Below are 27,264 nucleotides of genomic sequence, written 5' to 3'. Positions count from 1 at the left end.
TGAAAATAGTGAGCCGATATTTTCATCCTTCTGCTCGCAGTAGGTTTCCCACCAGTCCTTGACGTGGGGGGCTGCTTTGAGAAGAGCAAAAAAAATCTTTTCCCGACTTGACAATTCATGAACAGAAAAATAACCCTCCAGTAGATTTAACCATTTATCTACGGCATCTGCGTCTATTTGACCCTCAAATATGGGGATATCAAAATTAAATTGTACCTTAAAGGGCGTGGTGTTTCCAGAGTAACTGCTGGAAGCCGATGCGTCGCTTCTGGGTAGTCGCTGAAGGATTTGGGCAAAACTGTCCATCATCGCGTTCCGTTGTCGCTCGAGGGCTTCTTCGAGCAAGATTTTGATAGGATCTCCTACCCCCTCGTCTTTCTTCTCATCCGCCATAGGAGGCCGTCGGGATTTGCGAGGCTGGTCTTGCAAAGGTTCAACCAGTTCAAGCCCTAACTCCTTATATCCCGACCTCGTTGGGGACATGCAAAGAAAAACAGAGAAAAAGCAGACCGCTCTGATACCACTGATCCGGATTTAAATAGGAACGCAATAAAACGCAGAGATAACCATAAACATAGATATGCAGTGGAAATAATACTTCACTTCATTAATGTAAAATACTGAAATATGCTTACAAACAGTAGTGGAAAATAAACTAGCTAGGGCGATGGTAGCTTATCTCTGAGAAGAGATGTGGTGGCTACATGCCTCTGAACTGTCTTAAAATGAGGCTCGAAGGCCTATTTATTGTTGAGAAATAGTGGAAAACCCTTAACGCTCCAAAACCTAACCCTAGAAGATGAAACGCCAAACTATGGGCCCCGTTTGGGGTAAATTGGTACATCAACTTCCCGGGGTCGTAACTTTGGCATACGATCTCCGTTTGACGCATACAATAGCTCGTTAGAAAGATCTATCCGAGCACTACCACTTTGGAATGGACCCATGTTGCCCCTAGATTCCCCAAAAAACGTCATTTAGGGCCTCAAAACGGCTCCAGAAGTTCAGGACCCGAAAAACTGCTAAAAATAGTAAGTTGTGCTACAATTAAGGAAACTGCAAATGCTGAGAAAAACAATGGTGGGGGTCCAGGTGGACTTGGCAGGTGGCCACCAAGATCCACCTAGATCAAGGTATTGCTGCATGTGATCCCTCAGCCCACCTGGATCGAAGTTTCCCCCTATTAGAGGTCTCTGCATGAGTGGATGTCTCTACTCAATCCCCACTCAGCTCCCCCTGTTGTGGCTGCTCCACAACCTCCTGATGCTGCTGCACCAATCGTGGCTCCTCCACAATTATCTGAGACTTCTTCTGGCTCTGTATGTTGAGAGGTAATATACCCTCCCTATCAACCACCAAGTCTCCATCAGTTGCCTTGCTACTCAAGGCTTTGCATGCATCTTGAACCTCAAGAGCATACAGGTTCTTGACCCGTGAACCAATTTGCTTCACCTGTCTAGTGATCATGTGTCTAAGGAAAACCTTTCCCTTACTGAAGACTACATCATAGCCTCTGTCTTCCATCATCGCGATCGACACCAAGTTTCTCTTAAGTCCTGGTACATACTTGACATCGGTCAAGGTAAGGCGAGATCCATGCTCCCTCTGAAAAATAATTGTGCCTACACTTGAGACACTATACTTCTCATCATTACCCAACACTATGAGTATCTGGAGATCTTTCTCCTCCAAACTACTAAACAAACTCTTGTAGCCGACATGTGGAAAGAAGCTCCACTATCAAAAAACCAACCACTCCCCACCATGGATGAAACCATGCATGTGAAGAGTGTGAAATCCAACTCAAACTGTGAAGCAAGTGCCTCACCTTTAGATCCTTCCCCGGATCCCTTCTTGGATTTCCTCTGTGGGCAATTTGAGGCATAATGGCCCACCTCATGACAATGAAAGCATCGCATTTTCGATTTGTCAACCTTCTTCTCATCATTGGAAGAAATGGATTCAGAAAGAGAAACCTTTCCCTTCTTTGCTTTGGCATCCAAAGCGCAATCTTCTTCATCAGATACCTTTGATGAAGATCCGTCCCTAGTATTCCGCCTGATCTCCTCTTGCACAAGATCTGACCAAAGTCTCTCCCATCCTGGCAATTTCTCCTAACCATTGACAGAGTCCTGATAGGAATGGCAACTCTTCGGAAGACCAAGGAGAGCCAAGCTCACCAAGTCCTCATCATCGACAGTCACCCCCACACTTCCCATATCGTCTCGACATTGGGTGAACTTCCTAAGATACTTGGGCATACTATCTCCATTCTCACACTTGATGTTTCTAAGTTTATGCTTGAGCGCCAACTTCCTCTGGCCACTCTTGCTTTGGAATAGATCTATCAACGCTTTCCACATCAAGTATGGAGAAGCCTTTCCATGGAGGCTGGAAACAATGTGATCCTTCACACCCTCCAACAGAATCCTTCGACACTTTGCTGTCTTCTTTTGCCAAGCCGCAACTTCAGCAACATCAGTAGGTTTTGGGACATCAATATCTATGAACTCCTTCAACCCATTGTCATCTAACACCGCCTCCATCCTGTCTTTCCATGCAATATAATTCGAGATGCCCTCAAGGGCATACTCCAATCGCAATCCGTTGAAAGACATTTCAACTTCGACACCAAGAAAACACTGTTGCAAATTCGAATTCCACCAGCTCAAAACTCAACCGCTTCTGATCTAAAATTCGTGAGAACAAAGTATTTCTTGTACAGAGATCGATTGTATGGGAATTCACCGGATATCTCGCCTTCCAAAAGAAGGGTGAATCCAGAGGCTACCTGGCCTGATTACAGACTTTGCCTGAAGAAATAAAATGTAAACACTTTCTGAATAATAGATCCGATGATCAACTTCGCACTGATATCATGTAGAAATCTCTTCTACAAATCAGCTTGCTTCGATAGCGTGAAGAAATTTCATGAATAATATAACACTTATTCACAGATATTATCCTGATTATACACTATTGTGGAATGCATGCATAATAAATAACCTCCTCTACTATTAATCATCAATTTTGCGGAATCAGAAACAATCGCATGCGCACATAGAAGCATCAATCACACATATCAACACAATATGTACCTGGGGAAAGCATAAAGCTAAAACCCCCAACTATTTGAATATTATATTGATTGAGAACATGTAACAATACATAGTACAATACTCCTCGCAAGTACTCAATACTATCTCCACCTGTTACACAGAAACTAGCTCAGATTTGAATCAATCACTGGCTCAAATCTCCTCCGCTCCTTGCCTGCCTCCACTGCTCAATCCTGCATGAGAATAGATGAGAATGGCTGAACCAAACTCGTATTTACCTTGCGTAGCACTACGAAATCCTCATTGGCAATCTCAATCCATGCATGTGCAAATCTCATGCACAACTATTGTCACAACTGAAAACTGTCTTGCCCTTTCACTTACCTCTAACACTTGTCTCCACAGAACTGTCCATGCACTGAATTAATTGATGTATTCCTTAGTTGATTTATGAGTTAATAATTAGTGAATTAATTAATAACTAATTCACACCACTCATCACTAGTGTATTTCTTAGTTAGACTAAATACAACTAGTTCAACTAAGTCAAACTGAACATAACTCCATCAACTTCTCATTCAACTCCACCAAACTCAATCACTTGAGTTCTAACTGAAGTCCTTCATGCAATAGCTCAACTAACCCATAAGAAAAGCGTATTTCCTTCTGGCAGTTGCATGTGCCACATCCGTAGCTCGAATTGAAGTGCTCCAAGAGGATAATATAATGTTTATAGTCCAAATATTATTAAGAGCTAATAATATTCGATTGTTCTATTTTTAGACTGGCAGTCTAAAAATAGACTCCGCCCATATGTCTAAAAATAGAGGCCCATCTATTTTTACCAACATGACCAATCATCCACAAATAGCATCCTGCAACTCATAGACCATGATGCATATGTCTAAAAATAGACTTTGCGCCAAAAATAGCCTGTGGGACCACTTAGTGAAGGTGACTTCTTTTCACTAAGCTCCATCATCTTGTTGCATTTTCAACAATCAGTTCCGCCGGGGTTTGGTTGTCAGGGATGGAACAGGTCGTCTTGCAGGGTTTTTATGTCACATTGTGACAATTGTTGTAAAAGGAGTTCTTTTGTTCATTTGACAAAATCCAAAAGGCTAAACTCTAAAGAAATCATATTAAAACCCTAATTCATAACCTAATTCCTAGCCCTAACACCTAAAAACCTAACCTATAAACTACGCCATGTATCTAAATACATTAAAACTATGCTACAAACCCTCTCGATCCATGAAAATACATAGCATTACACATAACACATATAAAAGAAACATTACAATGTATTTCATAGTCCCAAATCGTAGCGTCTTAACCACGTTGGAACTGTAGCTATGTTCACATGAGCGGAAGGGTAACCGTAGCGGGTCATATGAGTGGACAGGGATAAACCGTTAGGGAAACTGTGTTCATGTGAGCAGGAGGGGTAGCAATGACATGGGTATCAGAACTGCCGAGATAAATGCAATGCTGAAATAGTCATTGGAACCTTGGCATGTGAATGCAGTACAACTGACCACGCAGTCAGCAGAACCGACGGAGCCATAACCGCAGGTTATTAACTGATTCACATTCATTGTCAGCTCCTCTGCCTGGTTAGCTAACTGCTAATAGTCCTCAGGCTATAATAATGTTACAAAGTGGGTTTTGTATATTATTTTGGTTCGAATGTTATTAATTAGTTACACCTAAGACCTAATGGCAGTAATTCATTAACTAAAACCCTAAATTAACCCTAAAAGTTAGCTTGTGCATTCCTAAACTCAAAATAAGGAGTTCGAATGCATATGGGGGGTTATAAAGATAGCTTTGCTCGTTGAAGAGAAAAGAGAGTGGTTTTATAGTTTTGTATGCAGATTCTGGAGGACATAGACATATTTGTTTTCAGTGCTACAGGAGCATCCAGAGTCAGAATTGGGAACTATGATAGGCATTGGAAAGCTGGTTCAGAGAGATTTCTTGTGATAGTGACCAAAAGTGTCTGGGTGCATGATCAATTTGGTCAATTTTTTTTGTAATCAACCTCCTAAGATTCAATCCTAATAAAGTGGATGCCCATCTTGAAAGCAGACCTAGAGATGTAGTCCATCAGGGACGAACTCCGTAATCAATCTTGTTGTCTAGTATCGTTGTGTTTTTTCTTCTTTTCACTTCTATTTTCATATTTCTTATGTTTCAATTCCATTTTAAATTCATTCCTTCGTTAAGTTCTCACGGTTAAAGCACCTTAATTTAACATTCAGTTCACTGGTGGCATTAATCAATTCTACTTCAGTTTAATATATGATCATTTCAGATCATATAATTTGGTATCAGAGATGATTACATTTGTATAATTTTTTCAATGAATGTTAACCAGGTTGAAGTCGCAATGTGGAGAAGGAATCCTTGAGGAGATTGATCCAGAGATTGGAAAGCGAAGAGTTGCTCATAAGTCGACCATGACAGGATCTGATACAGGTGAAACCCCTGACACTAAGATGAGCGAGGAACAATTTCAGCAGGCATTCTTGAGTATGCAGCAAATGTTGTGAGAACTCTACGAAGGTAAGAAGGCAGGAGATGCAGATTATTCTTCAAAGACATCGAAGAAGGACAATGTTAAAGGCAAGGATGATAAACCTTGTACACCTCCATCATCTCTATCATCATCTTATTCCTCTTCTTTTTCTAGTTCAAATCCTGAAACATAAAATAAACCTAAGAAAACATCTCTCTTGAAACTTGATGTAAAATTTGAGCTGCTTATTTATGATGGCGAAATGAATCCTGAAAAGTTAGATAACTCGATTAAGCAATTAGAAGTGTATTTTCGTATTCAGAACATTTATGATGATAAAGCGAAAATTCAGTTAGCTACACTTAGAATCGAGGGAACAAATTTAATCTGGTGGGAAAGTAAAACTCAAATAGATGTAAAGCAAAAAGGTAAAGCCGTCTCTTCATGGTCTAAGTTTTTAAAAGCTCTTAGGAAACAATTCTATCCTTTAGGGTACATGCAACAAGATGTTATTGATTAGCAACACTTGAGGCAAGGTAAAGGGCAGAGTGTGTAAGAGTTTACTCAGGAGTTCAGAAAGAAAGCATTGGCGTTTGGTATTTCATTGGATACGCGTGAAACTTTATTAAAATACATCGGCAATTTACATTCATATTTGCAACATACATTATTGATGTTTAATCTTGATGACTTTGATGAAGTGTGTTTTCAAGCCATACATATTGAATCAGGTTGCAGACCATTCAAGTTTTCACCACAATCATCCAAAGAGTTGGAAATCAAGGTTTCCAATGATGGCAAGAGGAAGAACAATTCGAAGGGAAATAAATCAGCGACAACTCAGAAGGAAAGACCTACTTGTTCTCATTGCCAGAGAATCGATCATATGATGAATATAGGTGTTGGAAACTTCATCTTGAAATTAAGCCAAAGAAGTTCTTGAAGGAGAAGGATGAAAAGAAAGCAAATGTAGCAATCCAACAAGAACTAGGCTCTGATTCAGGTGATGAAAGGAGGACAACTTCCATAGTTTTTACAGGTAAAACTTACGACGTTGGTTCAAGTTCTAATACTACTGCATCTTCATCAAACATAAATCCTTCAAATGAGGATAAAAGATTTGAACTATTTCACATAAGGATAACTTCTAAAAACACAAAGATAGATACAATGTTTGACAGTGGATCACAAGCAAATTTATTATCTGAATATTTAGTTTAAAAATTGGGTTTGGAGACATGGAATCATCCAAGACCACACCCATTAGGTTGGTTGAATAAGTCAACCCAGATAAATGTCACAAAGCAGTGTCGATTAAAATTTTCCATTACAACTAATTACATTGATGAAGTGGAATTAGATGTGGTTCCAGTAGACATATGTGGAGTTGTCTTATGAAGTCCTTATCTTTATGATCGTGATGCAGTGTTTTATAGGAGAGAGCATAAATATCACCTTAAGAAATATGGGGTTGAATTTATTGTCAAGGCACATAAAAGTAAAACTCACTTGAATTTAGTTGTTGCTAATCAGATGAAGCGATTAATAAATTCAAGTAAGAGATTTTTACTCATGTGTGTAAAAGAACAACATAAGGATCTAAAGGATACTTGTTCAGGTTGTGAGTCTCAGTTTAAAGATAGTTTGGTCAAGAAGGTAGAAAATTTTCCAGTTCTATTTAAAGAACCCAAAAATCTTACTCATAAACAGGGAATACAACATGAGTGACAATTGATGTCCAAAGCTCCTCTTCCTAATGTTAGAATGTATCATTTTAGTCCAAGTTTGGAAGTTATAAGTTACAAGAATGCAGGTCAGTATTGGGGAAATTTAGTATTACATTTCTCTTGTATTGTATCACCATTTCATGTTTCAAACAATTTTGAAGCCTCTTTTCAAGTGGACAGGAAGCCCATTTGTTTTCATGTAAAATCCTTTTCTAAAGCAGCATCAAAGTATCCAATACATAAAATGGAAACTTATGCATTAATGGAAAGTGATAATCAATGTAGATATAATTTAATGGGTGAGGAAATAGTGATTCAAACAAATCAACAACCATTTCAATACTTTCAAAATCAAACTAAGTTGTAGTAGTCTTCACGTTTCAGTTTGATGGGTTTATTGCAGCAAGTTCACTTAGTAATTAGGAATCGAGAAAGTACATCAGGTCAAGTAGCTGATATGATGTCAAGAATGCCTTTGAATGTTTCTGTTATTCCGCAAAATAGATTGTTAGTAAATGTCAATAGTATTGAACAATATTATGTAGAGACTGTTTTCAAATATGTTTATGAATCACTAGTTCATGGTACTTCGTGGAAATAATTCAATTGCCATGTTCATAACATGTTGTTTAACCATATTCGAAAGTTTTACATACTGCAGATGGATGGAACAGTTCACAAATTCAAAATGCACCATTATTAGCATCATCAGGGTCATCACTTTCATATTGTTGATCGAATGTATTGGTACATCATCAAGGTAAGGTGGAGAGTGAGGGAGCTCTACCCTCATCTACTATCTGTCTAGTCAAACTTTTGTGGTCCAAAAGCTTTCAAGTGGAGAGGATTGATCTAGGAGGATCTTGTCAGTCTAGCATAAGTGGAGTCTTTAGTGGTTCAAAGATGAAGTGATCTTCAAATGATCATTGTTGATGAGGTCTTGAACTTTATCAACTTCGCCAGTATTCATCATCAACATCCAGTGTCTAGTATCTTCAGATTTGGCAATGATGCTTATGGTTCAGGTTGTCCAGTGAAGTCAATGGTTTTCATGGTGTTCGAAGGATATATACCTGGTTATAGACATATGGTTGTGACAATTCCACTGGGGTTTGGTTGTCAGGGATGGAACATGACGTCTTGTGGGGTTTTTATGTCACATTGTGACAATTGTTGTAAAAGGTGTTCTTTTGTTCATTTGACAAAATCCAAAAGGTTAAACTCTAAATACATCATATTAAAACCCTAATGCATAACCTAAGTCCTAGCCCTAATACCTAAAAATCTAACCTATAAACTACACCATGTATCTAAATACATTAAAACCATGCTACAAACCCTCTCGGGCCATGAAAATACATAAAATTACACATAACACATATAAAAAAAACATTACAATGTATTTCATAGTCCCTAACTGCAACATCCTAACCATGTCAAAACTGTAGTTATGTTCACATGAGCGGAAGGGTAACTGCAGCAGGCCATGCGAGCAGATAGGCATAAACCATCAGGGAAACCTTGTTCATGTAAGCAGGCGGGGCAGCAGTGACGTGGACATCGGAACCGCTGGGATAAATGCATCGTCGAAACAGTCATCAGAACCTTGGCATGTGAACACAGTACAACTGACCATGCAGTTAGCGGGGCAATCAGTAGAACCGTTGGAGTCATAAGAACGAGTTATCAACCTATTCACATGTGCTTTCAGTGCCTCCCCCCAGTTAGCTAACCACTAACAATCCTCAGGCTATAATAAGGTTTCAAAGTGGGTTTTGTATGTTATTTTGGTTCAAATGTTGTTAATTAATTACACCTAAGACCTAATGGCATTAATTCATTAACTAAAACCCTAAATTAACCCTAAAAGTTAGCTTGTGCATTCCTAAACTCATAATAAGGAGTTCAAATGCATCTGAAGGGTTATAAAGAAATTTTTTCTCATTGAAGAGAAAATAGAGTGGTTTCAGAGTTTTGTATACAGATTCTAGAGGACATAGGCAGTTTTGTTTTCAGTGCTACGGGAGCATCCATAATCAGAATTGGGAACCATGATAGGCGTTGGAAAGATGGTTAAGAGAGATTTCCCATGACAGTGACCAGAAGTACCTGCATGCATGATCAGTCAGTCAATTTTCTGTGTAATCGACCTCCTTGGATTCAACCCTAATAAAGTAGATGTCCATCTTGAAAGCAGACCTAGAGACGTAGTCCATTAGGGACAAACTCTGTAAAGAATCTTTCTATCTGGAATCGCTGTGTTTTTGCTGCTTTTCACTTCTATTTGCATATTTCTTATGTTTCGATTCCGTCTTAAATTCATTCCTTCATTCAATTCTAATAGTTAAAGCACCATAATTTAACATTCAGTTCACTGATGGCATTAATAAATTCTACTTCAATTTCATATATGATCATTTCACATCACTTTCAGGAAGAAAAAAGGAGCATCAACTCACAAGAACCTGCTGAAGACACTGTTGTTACACAAGAACCAACAGTCGAGGCAGAGAAACTCCAATTTCAACATGTTTTTACCTTCCCCATTGCAATAGACCCTAAGGCAGATTGGAACTTAGAAAATTTTTTATTGGTTTCTGAATTACAGAATTGGAAATAGTTGGCACTATCCCTGAAGAGGGAGTAATTTATTTAGAAGAACATCGAAAGGTTATCCACTCCCTTAAGGATCAACGGGTTGAGGAGTTGCTGACATATGAACTCATATGATGGGAGACAAATGAAACTGAGAAGAAAAGGGAAGAACAAAGTCAATGGCTGCAATAAGAAATTATGAACCCAAGTGAAGATAAAAGAGAGATATGTGATTTAGCCCTGAATCTCTTAAGCTGTAGAACACCATCTCCATCGTATGTGGTTTTTCTGTGGGAAAAGTTTTATCTTTCCAATTGAAGGTCATTTGCGATAATAGACCCTATAAGGGTGTTTCTACTAGAACTCTTTTAGATGCATTCCGTTCTTGTGATTTTGATGACCATAGTTGTTGTGCGAATTCTTTTTGCACAATATTTTGATGAACATGCTAGTTTACAAATGTTTGTTAACTTTTTCTCTTATGTTGGAGACTTACAACCGTGGTCTTTCATATACTTTATGAGGAACCAAATTGATTGGAATCTTTCCAAGATGTTATTCGACAGGAATGAAGAAATAACAATGTTGAAAATAAGGTCAGAGCCATGTACGACTCTGATCCTGAGGCGAGAATTCAGAAGATTCCTTAGTGCTCCTAACAGGGTAGAGCAATTAGCCTAGTATAAGAGAAGGATCATTAGGCTTTTTCTTAAGTTGAAGAGCTGAGCATTAGTGAGGAGCTTAACATGATCGAAGGCCAATAGTGAAACCTTACAAATGAGGGATCCCTTTGGCTTTCACAACTTTGTGATAGCTATTTCACGAGTTACCGAGTATGCATAGATTGTTAAATCAATGGGGGATTTTTTGGATATGGCTTAAGTTCAAATTTCCTTTGATTTGGCTTCCACTTGATAACTACCATCCTTGTTATTAGTTAAACAGGTATGATGAAGGAGCTTGGACCACTCAGTGTATGGCTACTGAAGGGTACAAGCGAGAGAATGAAGAAACTACTAACATTTATGATCTCACAAATTTGCATCAACGCTATGCTAGTGCGGAAATAAAGGGGACTAGTAACTCAACCCATAGCTGTTGTCGGGGTTCTAGAGCGTTTGTCCAACCAAGGATTCTAGGACTAGTAACTCAACCCACCAAGGGCTTCTAGAGTGTTTTTCCAACCAAGGCTTCTATGACTAGTAACTCAACCCAAGTTGTTACAGGGCTTCCAGAGCATTTTTCCAACCAAGGCTTCCAGGAACTAATAACTCAACCCAAGCTAAGGAAATGTGAGAACCAAACAATAACAGAAAATGAAAGTAAACCCACAATCACCATGGCTATCTAGGAAATGGAAAGGCTAGGCAATCCGCTGTTGATCCAGGCAATCCTCCATGCCAATGACAAATCACAACCAAGAAACCAAATGCATATGCCATGCATGCAAAAACTAGTGAAGAAATCATACATGCAACTCTGTACCTGCAAGAAAATTTGTTGTAGCTGCTGATCTCGATGCCCTATTGCACTTTCCTACTCTTCCTTCTCAAATAATCTAAGTATTCCACACCCTCCAAGAGTTCTCCAAGAAAAATCTAAGAATCCAAGAGTATTAGAGAGAGAGAGAGAATAATGAGAAAGAGGTCCAACACTGAATTAACAAAAGGTTACTAACTAATCATCATAAGCCTTTTTATGAATGAGGCCTATATTTTCTTCATTTTCCATTATTTTTCTTCATTTTCCTCCTCACATGCAACCTGTGACCTTTCACCTCCTTTTTCTCCTAATTTCCATTATTTTCATAACTAAATGTGCAAAAAATGCCATTTTGTCTTTCCAAAGCCTTAGCCATTTCCTTTGCCAATTTCCTTAGTCATAAACAACCAAATGAACACCCCCCAGGATGTCTTCCCCAACAATCATTGTCGAATAAGTGTCCCATTGATTGTGGTGATTGTTTTTAACTTTTATTACATGGAATTTTCTCGATGGTTGTTACAAAATGTTTAAGGAATTATATATCTTCTTAAATTATGATTTCCAAATCATTTTAAAGATTAATTATGTTAGGAATGAAGAATCAATCCTTCTATTTTTTCATAATTACTTATGATTTACATATGTTTTAAAATTTAAAGCATTGGTCATCCATTTAAAATCAAAATCTTACTTTAGATGCTTTGGCATTTTTCCTCAGCCTAGAACTGTCTTCAAGGAACAACACAATTAAAAAAATAAAAAATAAAAAAATTAGTAATTATTATTAATTAAAATATTTTGGCTCGATCAAATTACATAAAAATAAAAATAAAATAAAATTTATAATTATTTATTATTAATAATTAAACCAACTTAATTCCACCTTAACATTGTATCTATCAAGCATCGAGAGGGATCAAATCTTTTGGGGAGCAAACCTCTTTCACTTTCAAAGGGAAAAGATATTTGATCACTCTTGGCACTTGGTAGATCCACAGTGAAGAAAGATTTAATTTGATTAAATATTAAAAAATTATATATTTATTTTAAAAATATGTAACCACTTTAAATCAAGGTAATGAATTGAAAGGTGAAGAGTGAGTCTATTTGATCGTAATAAATAAAGAACATTGAAAATTGGTTGGGAATCAATGATCATCTCTAACAATGAAGTTGCCATACTAAACTAATTTTAAGAAATCAATTTATTGCTAAATTATCATATTTATAAAATCTTCAAATGAAATATTTTATTATTATTATTTATATTTTTAATAATTTTTTCTTTTTTGTTAAGCTTGGTAGATCCTCCTTTTCCATTAATATAAAGAAAATTAACACCACATCGAACTAGCTAGGTGGTCTCAAATTTCCCAGTAGGAAACCAAGTCTGTTGGCCACCTATCCACATTATAGCCATCCAGTAGCGAAAAATCTTAAGTCTCTCTATCCAAGAAATATAAGTTTCAGTTTCCTGTCCACTTCCATACTCTAGAGTTATACATACATATGTAAATGTAAAGAAAAATTTAAAATATAGCTGCATATATAAACAAAATTATCAATAAGTAGGCATGCTAATCATGTTGTTCCGCTAACATTGATTCAACCAGTGTTCGATCTTTGGAATTCGATCTGGGCAGCTCTATCTGAACCAAAATGCGTGGTAGGTGCTACTCAATTTGACCAAGGTGTATGACTCGTTTTTGCAGTTGAAATTGCACCTTCTGAAATTCCTTCTTGTAGTTTGGCATTCCCTTAACCATAATTGCCATGCCCACTGAGATCTTCTCCATCGCCTTTCCCAATAGGGTTTTCAACAACCAATAGAAGTAGAGGGTCTGTTTGAACTGGGTGATTCTCCCTCTTGTGTTCCCAGGATCCAAGATGAGGACTCTCCAGTCCTCCAACTCCATATCCATCTTACTCTCTTGCTTCACTTCTGCCTCCCATTCTTCTAACATGTAATGCAACCAACTCACAAAATAGAAGAAAATATAGATCAACAAATTCAAAATCAGCCTCTTCGAGGAGGAAACCTCCTTTACATTACACAAATGAACAATTATTGGATGATACATATGACAAGACCTCCTTTATATATATAGGAGTCTAAGGGGTCCTAATACAATCTGAGCCTACATAACAATAATATTATAAGGGAACAACAATAACAATGGTGGGCTTCTATGGGGCATAATAATAACAACATGGAGACTATATGGGCACAATAATACAATAAGTGGGTTGCACTAATAACAACATGGGGTTACACTAGTAGTATAGGGACCTAACATGCCCCTCTCCTTCAAAAAGTGTTGTCCTCAATGCTTGAGTAGTTTTGGATGCTTCTATATAAAATTCTCATCTTCCCATGTGGAATCTTCAATGGGTAAGTTCTTCCACTTGATGAGATACTCTAAAATTGATCGATTTCTTGTTTTTTTGACTGCTATCAGTTCCAATATGATTTTTCCTTCCTCTTTAAGCATGCAACATGCAAAAATGGGTGTAATCGGGAAGATGCAGGAAGCTCCAATTTGTATGCCATAGTACCATTCTTTTGTAACACCTTGTACAAACCATAATACTTTGGTGATAATTTATTACCCTTCTTAGCTTGCTTGAGGGACATTTTTTTGTATGGTTGTAGTTGTAGAAATACCCAGTCACCTTGTTGGGCACGGGATCCCCCAAGGGAAGTTTTGGTGCTTAAACCTTAGATTTTGACTAAATACGATGTAAAGACTTCGCATTTTGTGGGCACGAAGAGCGAACTTGTAAATGAGTCATAGGGTTGTCCACCCTCATTTTTGTAAATGTAATGTCAGCTTTAGAGATCTAACCATGGTCCACGGATGATAGGATTGTATAAATAGAGCGAGGCTCTAAGTTGTAAAGGAAGGAATCAATTGATGAATGAAGGATGAAGAATTGAGTCTTATTTAAGTGTAGATTTGAGTCTTGAGTCATAAAGTAGGAGAAGGCTTTGCAGCCGAGTGCACAAAAGCCTAGTAGTCCACAGCTGAGTGTGCGGACCCCTGTAACTGAGTGCGCAGGGCAGGTTGAGTCTGTAACCGATTGAAACATTAATAAAGAAAAGTTTTATACCATTCCTATGTATTTATTTACTGTTTTATGCATTGAATCTATTGGGTATAAATTACATTTCTGTTATTTACTTATATGATTACGTTGATTAAGAGAATATAAGATAATGTATCTGTTTACGCGAAGTTGGCTAACAATTATAAGGAGACAAGTCAAATCCATGGGGTAACTTGGGGAAATAGCACAGATCGCTACCTTAGCAGCGCGAAAGCACCTCAGCCCCTGGTTAGGGCTACGTGAAGGCGATTATAATATATCGTGAAGGCCTCACAGGTTAGGGCAGTCCACGAAGTAACCTGCACGAAGGTATTCACAGTGGGACTAAATTGACCCCTCAAACATCTAGAGGGTTCAGAAACTTGGTTCCAACATCCCCCCATACTGCTTCCGGTGAACCTCAATCCACACTCCGCGGGTTATTTCCGAAAGGGCCAATAGTGTAGGGATTTATTTGGCTAATTAACTCTGAACCTGGGTCATGCCCCCATCAAGGCAACAAATGGTTCCATTGCCGAGACAGGAATCTATGTAGAGATGTCTAATGTCATATCATTGGAATCCAACTAAGAAGGAAATTGAAGGTTGGTTGGACATGAGAATTCACGAGTTCGCGGGAGAACAGGGATCTGAAACTGGCAAAAGAAGACTGGTTAGACTGCTACCTGTACACAGAGATCCATGAAATCTTCTTCACATCTTTCCCTACTAAGCTGTACGAGTGGATCGCGAAGCTAGCAGATAGCCAAGGAAGGTGGAAACTCGACAATCCTATTGTGTGGACCCTAGAGTTGGTGCATAGATTGGAAGCATCAGAGGATAATATCACATTCACTGTTGATCACTGGCTCGATTGGATTATAGGAGGATTCATCATTGAATTCGCGATAGACACTTCAGTCAGCTATAGCGAGGCAGAGCGATGCTTTCTCAAAGGACCACGAGGTAAGTACGTAAAGTCTCTAAATACTTGGATTAAAATGTTATTGTGTGAAAAGAGGGTTATGCAATTATCTTGATGTTCGGAGCTACATGAAGTGGAAAAACCTACAAAAACGAAGGAAGTAAGGGACCAAAGAATATCCCTTTGATTTCACCTCCACGAGGGGGCAAGGAAGAGCTTGCGAAGGTATCTCTGCAAAGTGTGATCCATATGATAAGGCAAAGGGTTCCGCGCATACCACCCCCACCCAGACCGCCACCAGCTCCACCGCCTTCACCTCCATCTTCATCCGTACCACCTCCGCCACCACCACGAGTCAATATGGCAAGCACAATAAAGTTGCCTGTGTTCAAGGGAGTAAGAAATAAGGATCCAAACCAGTTTTGGTTCGTGATAAGAGCAGTATGGGAAGCGCAGGGAGTTACCGATGATAATATCACAAAAACAACACTGGTTAGCACCCTACAGGATCGCGCACTGACCTGGTACATTAAGGACTCAAGTGATAATCCGAATGCGGGAATCGCGGATATCCAAGCTGCGCTAAATAAGAAATTTTGCAAACCAAAGTCAGAAGCACAGTCGATCATTGGGTTCAAAGAGATCACAATGCTACCAGGCAGGACTTCATGGGAGCTCGATCAGAGGATGAAGTGTACAATTCGTGAAGCTAATATGACTTTGACAGATAGACAACACTGTTGAGGCAAATTAATTGCCTATCATTTAATTTTTAACCTGGGGGTTTCGTAAAACTTGTGAAGCATGCGTGCACTCTATATGCTAGAAATTAACTTCCAATTTAGATCAATCTAACTATTAAACCAAGTAAAGATAAACCAAATTCACCTATTCTAATTCAACAATAAATTCAAAGGAAATTATAGTATAGTGTTTGGAATTGAAACCTTAATCTATCACACTTGTAGAAATTGAAATCCTAATCTACCACACTTGTAGGAATTGAAGTCTTAATCTACCACACTTGAGGGAATTGAAAAGCACACCACTCTTTCAAAAATGAAATTGCATGAAATGAAATCTACTCTAAGGGATCATGTGTGCATTATCAAATCAAGATCCTATGAAATGAATAATCAAAACCACATGATATGAAATTAAAGCAAAAAAAATAATTCTTAACCTCTAGATATGAAAGCGAATAAAAACAATCACTTTTAACCTCTCATACAAGAAAAGATATGAAGTAAATAAATCTTAATCTATGAAAATAATAAACCTTAATCTATGAAAAACAATAAATCTCACACATTATAGATGGCCAATCCAAAAGCATGAGGGATGGAAAGTTGAGAGGCTCCAAATATAACCATAACCAAATCAAAATGAACATCACTCATGAGCATGGTGCCAAATCCAAATTCTATATTCAAAACAAGAGCATTTCCCCAACTTTTCACACCTAAAATGATAGGAGAAAACTTCCACTATTTATACAAAAAGATGAGAAGCTATATCATTAATGAGAGTCCATGAATCTCTCCCTCTATTTATAGAGTTACAATCAAAATAGGAAATGGTAAGACACGTGTATTCTTAGAGTTTCAATACAAATAGGAAATGATAAGACACATATCCTCATGATCCCATGATCTTCTCCATTCAAATTCGAATTTGGTTTTGGGAAGCCACATAAGGGTCAGTTAAAAGCTTCCTTTTGACCTACACATGTCAACAATCTCATCCCACTTGTTAGGTATAAGCATATGCACATTATTTTCTAATTTTAACCATAAATTCACTAAAAAAATGATAAGAATTAATAAAGTTTGGAAAAACATAAATGCGACCCAATAATGATAATGGTAAGGTAAATGTAATGAAATGGAGGCAAATGTAATGAAATAGAGGTGGAGTGAAGGTGACAATATGGAAATATAAGTGAAAATCTAATGGAAGTGAATGAAAATTTCAAGGCCCAACATACCCCCCAACTGAAGCTATTGCATGTCCTAGTGCAATCTATTACATTGATTCTTTTTTATCCTTGAGCTTTGGCTTAACTTTGCATGATATCATTTGATAACTTCATACTTCTGCGAAATCTTTTAGTTGAATTGCAACATGGTTGGTTCTTGTGTTACAACCATATTTTGTTGTTGCATTCATTTTTGATCTATGAACTTTGCATAATGATAATTTTGATTATTGTTGCAAAGTATATCTTTATTGGATTGCATCATAGTTGGTTCTTGTGTGACAACCATGATTGTGTTTGTATCCAGTTATCTTTTCAGTACTTTTGATAAGCCTTTCTATGCTAATAACAATAATGTAATAGTTAATATATTTTGAAAGTGTGTGGGATTTCGAATGTGATATGAATATGGAAAAATATGAATATGAATGTATTCCCCCCCAACTAATGATATTGGAAATTTTATGAGATGAGGAAGATAAATGTTTTTTTTCCAAAAATTATCATTCTACCTTTTTAAGGAATTTTATGGTAAAAATTTAGAAAATGACATACCTTAACTTACCCTTTAGAAATGGATGAGCTGCATGTGTGGTGGTTGCAAAATTCTATTATAATCTTCTTCAAGTGGCTGGACAAATCATGGAGAAAAGAGTGAAGATTACTTTTTATTTGCTTTTATGAAAACTTGTTGAGTCTGTTGTTGTCATTTGATTCTATAGCTGTCATCTGATTCTGCAGCTACCATCTAGTCCTATAGCTGCATATCTTCTACATTTTCTCCAAAATACTGAAAATGATAGTCTTCATGTCTTCAAAACTCATTGGCACAATTCCTGCTATGTGAATAAATGTTCTGATTTCAAACATGGAAGGAAATTGTTGCCTTAGTGGCCATTAATGGATGCCACTAGTGAACACAAGAACTATCGTCATTGATGAAAATGAGAGTCAAGATGCCCAAACACATTTTGCTAAGTATGAATAATTTTGTTGTTGTCAAGTACCTAAAAGGTCCGATGAACAAGGGACATTGATGTATTCCCATTGTTCATTGGCATGAGGACTTGCCATTAAGGCATGCAAGCCTCAAGGTGTTTTTGCAAGGATTTTAGACTCAAAGGGCTATGGACTCATTAATTTGCATTGAAGCATGGTTTATTTGTGAAATGAAAAAGGATACGAAAGGAAAATTGAAAATGGAAGATGACAATGGAAAATAATAATGACAATGGGCAATAAGCATGTAAATGAGCTTCTTACTTTTGTTTGTGGGTCAAGCGGAAAGTGTACGTGAATAAAGGAAAATGAACAGCTGACTCTTGCTGGGAAAAATGACTATGGCTTGCTTTGAATTACTTGGTTGGATTTATAATTCAAAAGGGAGGAAAGGTAATGGTTTTGATGGATATGGACATGGAATTGTTCTTATGTTTCTCATGGAATCGGTCCTTTGAAGAGCAATTGTGCGCACAATTAGTTTTCTTCAATGATCATTCGATCATCCCAAACTTGCAAAAAAACTTGACATAAAGAACATAAGTGTGTTAAAAAATAAATGATCAATTTCTTTCTGATTCTTACACAAAATGTCAAATGAACAGACTAAGGAAAATCAAAAGTGTTATATTCAATACAATTCATGATATCCATAACAATCCATTTTTAAGAAATAACCATGAAAAAATAAATTAACTCCCTGTTGTCGGATGACTTCATGCACCATGCTCAGTAAAACAATTGGCATCACAAAGATTCTCTATGTCCTGCAAGTTAAAACTTCATATAAAAATATACAGGAACAATATAATAAATTTTTTTAATGCCAAATGTTCAGAAATCATCTAAATAATCTTCCAATTATTTTACAAGCCATTATTCAATCTGTCAAATTGAATTGTTTTGAATGATTCCTCTAAATGTAAAATCTTCCTTTGAATTATTCCTCTTCCGCTCATATCATCGCCAGCCATATATTGATTTCTATTGACCGAGTCGTGAACTGGCAAGACCATAAAGAGCCTTCCTGCGGAAGTCAAAAAACTGGATAGGAGGATTTTTATTTTTAAATCATTCCTCAATCATTCGTTTGGCCCATTCCTTGATTTGCTACGCAGAACCTGTTCAAACATCAAAACGGTTGCAACGTTATGCATTTGAAGCATTGATAGTTGTTCCATTTGTACCGATAGTGTAGAGATCTCCTTCATGGCTAGTAAATCTTGTTTTTGTCTTTGCAATCCATTTTTCCTTCACGCAGTCACCAAACAGGGTCCTATAGAACCATGATTTTCTCCCGAATGGTTAGGAATCCAAGGAAACGATTTCTGGGTTATTAAGTTCATGCCATTCTGGAAAAACATCCATGTCCCAATTTTTTCTGATTCATCCTAGTTTGCTCAGAAAATTCGTTTTAAAAACGTGTGTCTAAATTGGTGTGATTTTTGGCAATGGTGATCTCAGTGCAATAATAAGAACATTAACCACACTATTTGAGTGTGCTTGTGTTCCTGTGCTCTTGAGAGGCGACATAAAACACATCAATCGAGTTCTGCAATGCTAACAAGTGGAGACAATATGTGTAACATCATGTATAACACGGTAGCACTGAAGATTGCATTAAGGGAGCTTAGAATTAGATTGGGTAGCATTGAATCATACATCTTGCCACATATATGGATAGGCGAGCACATTAGCACACCGATAGTAGTAATTTGGTGCACAGAAAAATGCCTCTCTGCCAGAACTTTGCCTTCAAGATTCAATCCATGATTTCCGCCTAATAAATCGCATGACCCAACCATTGAAACACATACGTTACATTTTATAAGGCACACAAAGTCTTTTATTTAAATTCAACCTCATCCTATTTGCCCGAAACCTGCAACGGTTTGCCGAATTACAATGTCGCACGATGAAAACAAAATTGCCATCGATGTGTTGAATGTGATATGAAACAAAAATAATTTAGGTACGAATAAATAACAACTGCCCACCGAGCCTTTCATTATATAATCCAGCATTTTATCATTGAACAAACGCTAACAGTTTTGTGTAGGATATATGGTTTTTATTTTTCATTTTTTTTTGCAGGATAAACCTGAGGAGCTAAGAACACATCAAATTCGACACCGCAATGTGCTACATAAACCAAGGGTTTTATTAACTAGCGAATAATCATACGACAAATGGTTTATAAATTTTGACCTTCGTTTTTACGCAGTTCAATAATAACATTGGATTTTATTGTGTAATGCACACCCTTTTTTCCTTTTATTGTATGTGTTGTTTTATCTTATATGTTTTTGTTGGTATTGTTTTGTTTTTAGATTTTGTATTTTTTTTATATGTTTTGTCTTTTTGTATTTTGTTTTTAATTATTTTATGTGTTTTATTTTTTTTTTAAATTATATATGTTTTTTTTAAATTAAAAATATATACATATATATTTCATTTAAACAAATAATTTATTAATTAAGAAAATGCATTTGGAATTATTATTATTATTATTTTAAGTTTATTGAAAAATCAAATTAATTTAAATCAAATCATGAAAACAGAAATTAGCTGTAGAATTGCATTCTGTAGCTAAATAAACTTTATGATATACTAACAAAACAATTTCTTTTTTCTGATCCTCCAGGTCACACGAAGTGCAGAAGGAGAAGATACTTGAGATTTTTTTTTTTTGTTAGCATAGTCAAGATTTTATCAATCATTTCCTTTTTATTTTTCCTATCTATCTAAAAACTATTTTTTTAAGGTATATTCATGCTTCCAATGAAGCCATTTACGGATTAGAATTTTTGAAATGCTCATATCCAAACTTGAAAAATGTACCTAATTTTTTGTAAGGATATGCAAAATCGACTTGACCTTTTGATTTGCCACACGGATCTCTTGAAGAATTAATGAATATTGTGGCATAACCACTTTTTGATACCATTCCTCAATGTAGGCTTTGGGCTGCATTCTAGACCCTTTGTCCATAAATGGTTAGTAAAAACAAAAACAAATAAAATACACTCTAAACTGAAATCAAGTTCCTATGCACACTTCCTCGACAACGACGCTAAAATGTTGAGGCAAATTAATTATCTATCATTTAATTGTCAACCCAGGGGTTTTGTAAAACTTGCGAAGCATGCATGCACCATATATGCTAGAAATTAACTTTCAATTTAGATCAATCTAACTACTAAACCAAATAATGATAAACCAAATTCACCTATTCTAATTCAACAATCAATTCAAAGGAAATTATAGTACAGTGTTTGGAATTGAAACCTTAATTTATCACACTTGTAGGAATTGAAATCTTAATCTACCACACTTGCAGGAATTGAAGTCTTAATCTACCACATTTGCGGGAATTGAAAAGCACACCACTCTTTCAAAAATGAAATTGCAAGAAATGAAATCTACTCTAAGGGATCATGTGTGCATTATCAAATCAGGATCCTATGAAATGAATAATCAGAACCGCATGATATGAAATGAAAGCAAAAACAATAATTCTTAACCTCTAGATATGAAAGCAAATAAAAACAATCACTCTTAACCTCTCACAGAGGAAAAGATATGAAATAAATAAATCTTAATCTATGAAAGCAAATAAAAAAAATCACTCTTAACCTCTCACACATGAAAAGATATGAAAGAAATAAATCTTAATCTATGAAAGCAGTAAATATTAATCTATGAAAAACAATAAATCTCACACATTATAGATTGCCAATCCAAAAGCATGAGGGATGGAAATTTGAGAGGGTCCAAATACAAGCATAACCAAATCAAAGTGAACATCACTCATGAGAATGGTGCCAAATCCAAATTCTATATTCAAAACAAGAGCATTTCCTCAACTTTTCACACCTAAAATGATAGGAGAAAACTTCCCCTATTTATACAAAAAGATGATAAGCTATTTCATTAATGAGAGTCCATGAATCTCTCCCTCTATCTATAGAGTTCAAATAAAAATAAGAAATGATAAGACACATGTCTTCTTAGAGTTTCAATAGAAATAGGGAATGATAAGATACATATCCTCATGATCCCATGATCTTCTCCACTCAAATTCGAATTTGGTTTTGGGAGGCCACATGAGGGCCTTTTAGAAGCTTCCTTTTGACCTACACATGTCAAAAATCTTATACCGCTTGTTAGGTATAAGCATATGCAAATTATTTTCTAATTTATAACCTTAAATTCACTTAAAAATGTAATGGAAGTGAATGACAATTCCAAGACCCAACAAGCACCACAAATGGTTTGTGGTGTCGCTAATGCCACATTTGAGGAACGCGCTATCGCAGGAGAGGTTAAACACTCAGGAAGAAGCCTTGGAGATCATGATGAGACTGCATGAGACCCCAATGCAGGATCCTAACTTGGGAGTTCAATAGATCCATGCACAGTTGAAAAACTTATGCCTTGAGGCGTAGAGTCTAAAACAAGATAGGACAGCTCGACCAGAAGTGCATGAAGAGGTGTGGTGCGTAAAATGCAAGGGTCAAGGTCATGATAAGGACCATTGCCTGGTGTTCGCAAATTACCTCGCGGGAGGAGGACCGATGCTGTTAAGACTGGAGGCACAAGGATGACCTAGCATGGAACCTGCTTTGTGGTGCACAATTTTTCAAATAGGAGTGAAACACGCTACAGACAACTGCCATTTGTTACAGAAGTATAATCAAAATTCACAGCAATTGTTCTATAAATTTTGTAGATCAGTGGGACACGATGAGCACACTTGTAGAAGCTATGAGTTAATGATCGATAGAACTCCCACCTATAGAGTTTAGGCGGAATTGTAGCCCCTACACTTAAATGTAGGAGTGGCGCAAACTAGATTTCAGGGGTGCAGACGAGGCCGAGGTGGAGGAGGACCTGGAAGAGGTCACGGACAGTTGATATGCTACAATTGCAGAGGGCCAGGACATTATGCCTGTGATTGTACAAATCCAACACGTCCATCATGTCTATATTGTACCTTGTTTGATCATGAGACGGAGGATTGTCCTACGTTGATAGCTAGGATACACGACAAGGGAGCGCTACTGCCTTCCCCACCTTAGAACCTATAGATGATGAGGCCTAAGCCGCACGAGGAAGATCAAAGTGTGAACATTGTGCTCCGAAGTGGAATCACGATGGGAGACGATAAAGGCAAACAACTCGAAGATAGTACTTGGGTTTGCAAGGCTCTGACGAAAGAAGTAGAGTTTGATTTGGAGCACGCTAAGGAAACCTTCATGGAAGCTAAGAAAAGCTTCATTGGTGCCTCCACTTCAGGAAGCAAAGATAGACCAGAGCTGGAAATGGACCCATCTATGCTTATGACATTCCTGGAAACATGCATGAAGCTATTGCATGACATTAAGGTTGTAAATGGATTGTAGGAACTCATTAATAGTTGTGCTGGGACCATGCTAGGAGAACCGTGCGTAGTCCGGAAGATTGGAAAACACAAGACTATGGCAGGGAGAGAAATGAGGCTAATTGTACAGATTGGAGAATATGAGATGGACCAAGTAATTCTGGACTCAGGATCAGATGCGAACGTTCTCCCAAAGCAGACAAGGGAGCACATGAGGAGGCCTACGTTATAATGGTCTCCTATGCAGCTGAGAATGGTGAACCAACAGAAGATAATACACTTTGAGTGATTACAGGGAATCATAGTGGATATTGAGGGAGCAAGCATGCTAGCGGACTTTGAGGTGATAGATATTGTTGATGACAGCAATCCCTACCCCGTGCTCTTAGGAATTGATTGGTCGACTAACACGAACGGGGTGATTAATTTGAAGAAGTGAAAGATGATTTTTGAGAAGAAGTCTCTGTGTGTAGTTATACCCTTAGACCCTACTAAGGGATTACACTACATAGAGTTGATGTGTGACTATGAAAGTGACGACGATTTGGACTGCATCTACAAAATAAACATGCAAGAGAAAGATTGGGTAAATCCCAATGCAGACGGATAGATCTCATGGGAGCTCGAAATCTCCTGTTCATCGGATTCTGATGAGGAGATAGAGTGATGGTAGAACTGGTTACATGAGGTAACCATGCTTAATTGCAATATGATGACAAGGTCACTTTGATCCGTATCGACAAAAGTGAGATATTTTCCTACTTATGATTGATTAGGCGAGGTAGATGCTTTCTTGGACAAATTTGAAAAGGAGGTGCCGGAAAAGCAACGTTTCCAGGCCTTGAATTGGGTATTGCGTGCTACGCCTGCAAGGTGGTGGGGTACGTACATAGGAAGTGTTGGATTGGTGGGGCCTGACCCAGGTTCGGAGTTAATTAGCCAAACAAATCCATGTACTACTGGCCCTTTCGGCAACTGTTTGCGGAGTGCGGACTGAGGTCTCACCCGAAGTAGTATGGGGGGTGTTGGATCTAGGTTTCGCACCCTTGAGATGTCTAAAGTGTTGATTTGGTCTAGATGTGAATCCCTTCTTGTAGGTTACTTCGCACACTTCCTTGCCCTTCGTGCCTTGATATATTTTCCTTTGCACAGCCCTAACCAGGGGCTGTGGGGCTTTCATGTTGTTGGAGCAGCAGTTTGTACTATTTCCCTAAGTCACACCCGAGATCTTATTTATCTTCTTATAACAGTTAGTTATCTTCGCATAACAGATTCCTTATATTATATTTACTCATTTAGCCCATTCATATGAGTTCACGTAGTAAATAAACAATAAAATTGCAATTCATACCCAATAATACATAAAACAGGAAAAGGTACACAGAAATATGGTAAAACTTATCTTTTATTAATTCTCCCAGTGGTTACAGAATCAACCTACCTTGTGCACTCAGTTGCGGACTTTAGGCCTCTACGCACTCAGCTGCAGAGCCTTCTCCTACTCTACGACCCAAAGACACGACTTAGACTTCGACTCAATGCTTCTATTCCTTCTTCATCAATCCATCATATTAATATATTCTATCTTTTTACTTAGAGCCTCACTGTATTTATACAATCCCATGGTCCACGAACCATGGGAAAATCTTTCAAGCTGACATTACATTACCAAAACAAGGGCAGACAACCCTAAGACTCTATTATGACTTCGCGCTCCGTGCCACAATTCGCGAACTCTTTACAATGGAATTAGTCAAAACTTGGGCTTTAAGCCCCAAAACATGCCTTGGGGCGATTCCACACCCAACAGGAAGCTTTGAAGACTGGAGCACATGTAGGAGGATTATGCACACATGGTTTGGAAAGCCTACGGTGTGATTGGCCTATAAATACAATGGACGGGATGGTCCGCACTCGCATCTATCCAGGTGGGTACAGGAAGGTGAAAAAAAACCTGCATGGATGCACATGAAATTTGCGTTGGGAAATACGGACAATAAGCATGTGTTTGGGGGGGGGGGGGGGAATACGTAAACATATCCTCGAGTTGCAACGATAAAGTGTGGAGAGAACAATCGCATGAAAGGTTATCCAAATGGAAGCATTTAACGAAGTGTGTGAAGCACTGATCAAGGTTTGTAGTGCGCAACGAAATGATTGGGACCTGCACGTACCAACGGTTTTATGGGCTTATAGGACAACATACAAGAAACTAACAGAACAAATGCCTTCTAGGCTGAGCTATGGAGAAAATGCTGTAATGCCGATGGAGTATATCATGCATAGTCCGCACATAGTAGCACCCATGGATATAACAGATCGTGAAGCCTTGGAAGAAGGGATCACGTAGTTGTAAGAACTCGAAGAATGCTTGGGACCTGATGAAGAGATCTAACAGGGTAATATTAGGCTCCAAGAACTCATGAATGAAAGAGTTCGGTTGAGGGAGAAAAGCACCATGGCAGAAGCATAAGTCAAGAAGCATGAGGAAGGAATATAGAAGGAATTTATTGAAAAAACCGTGGTGGTAAAATAGGATGCGCACGATTACGTTGATGAATTTGGGGACTACCGTCGTGAGTTGATTAATTTGATGCCTTGGATTGGACCATATCTTACTAAGGGGATCGCAGATGGTGGCGCAATGTAGTTGGTAAAATGTGTGATGTGGGTGGTGAAGTCAAATGGCGAACTCTTCCGAGGAAAAGAAACCAGTAGCAAAGTTAAATGACAAACTCTTCCCATATGACTAGCCGCAGGGAGCACAGTCTCAGTGCACCAGGCGGTTGAAAGGAGGCGTGGGACTATAAAATACTATGCGACGGGACTGCGAGTAGGAGTGAAGTGTCACAAGATCCGTGACAATGCAAGGGTAGCTACTTTGCTGCACAAGTTGACTGGAAAGTGACCGTTATAGTCACTATTCACGATGTGATGCTTGGTTTGAGACCAAATGGAGTGGGAGACAGGCTTTATGGGCTAGATTTGGGAAAATCTACCACTAGGAGAGCATTAATGGAACGGATTTGGGGGGAATGATCGAAATTGAATTCAAAAGGCACTATAAATTACAAAGGACTACCCAACAAACAACACTTGGCCATTTGAGAATTGAGCTATTGTGCGTCCTGAGATGCATTAACTTTGATCTATTCGATTCTTTGAACTCAAAGGAATTATTTGAGCACCTACCTGAACCATTGAGAGATTTGTGGAACAGTACCATGACCATGCCAGAGGAAGCAATGGATATTGGTGAGATGAACGCTGAAGAGGCCGCGCAGGCCATGACGATAGGAGATGCCCTAGAAAGCATCGACATAGTTGCAGAAATCCCTAAATCACCATGGACACCAAGACCCAAGAAAGATAAGCAGCCCATGGTTCTGGTGGTGTGTCCCCTACAAACCTGCTACGAACTAAACTGACCATGGAAGAAAAGGGGAAAGCAGTTAATCTGGAAACTGATGAGGAGGAGGAAGACCTTGTGGACATCCTGATATAA

General features: G+C 37.9%; 1 protein-coding gene across 1 annotated transcript in view; it reads right to left on the bottom strand.

The window, feature by feature from the left end:
* The window catches only part of LOC149211490 (uncharacterized), a 69,353-nt gene extending 42,305 nt beyond the window's left edge, over positions 1-27,048 (bottom strand). The window contains exon 1 of the mRNA XM_089388404.1: positions 26,952-27,048. Coding sequence (XP_089244530.1) covers positions 26,952-27,048 — 97 coding nt within the window. The remainder of the gene's footprint in view (positions 1-26,951) is intronic.
* Positions 27,049-27,264: the final 216 nt, after the last annotated feature.

The sequence above is a fragment of the Pinus tabuliformis genome, chromosome 1_1 (assembly GCF_031772625.1).
Source record: "Pinus tabuliformis cultivar Carrire ecotype Pingquan chromosome 1_1, CPIR1, whole genome shotgun sequence".
In the NCBI taxonomy this organism is placed as follows: Eukaryota; Viridiplantae; Streptophyta; class Pinopsida; order Pinales; family Pinaceae; genus Pinus; species Pinus tabuliformis.
Note: the sequence above shows the minus strand (reverse complement) of the source record. Positions and strands in the feature narration are given on the sequence as shown.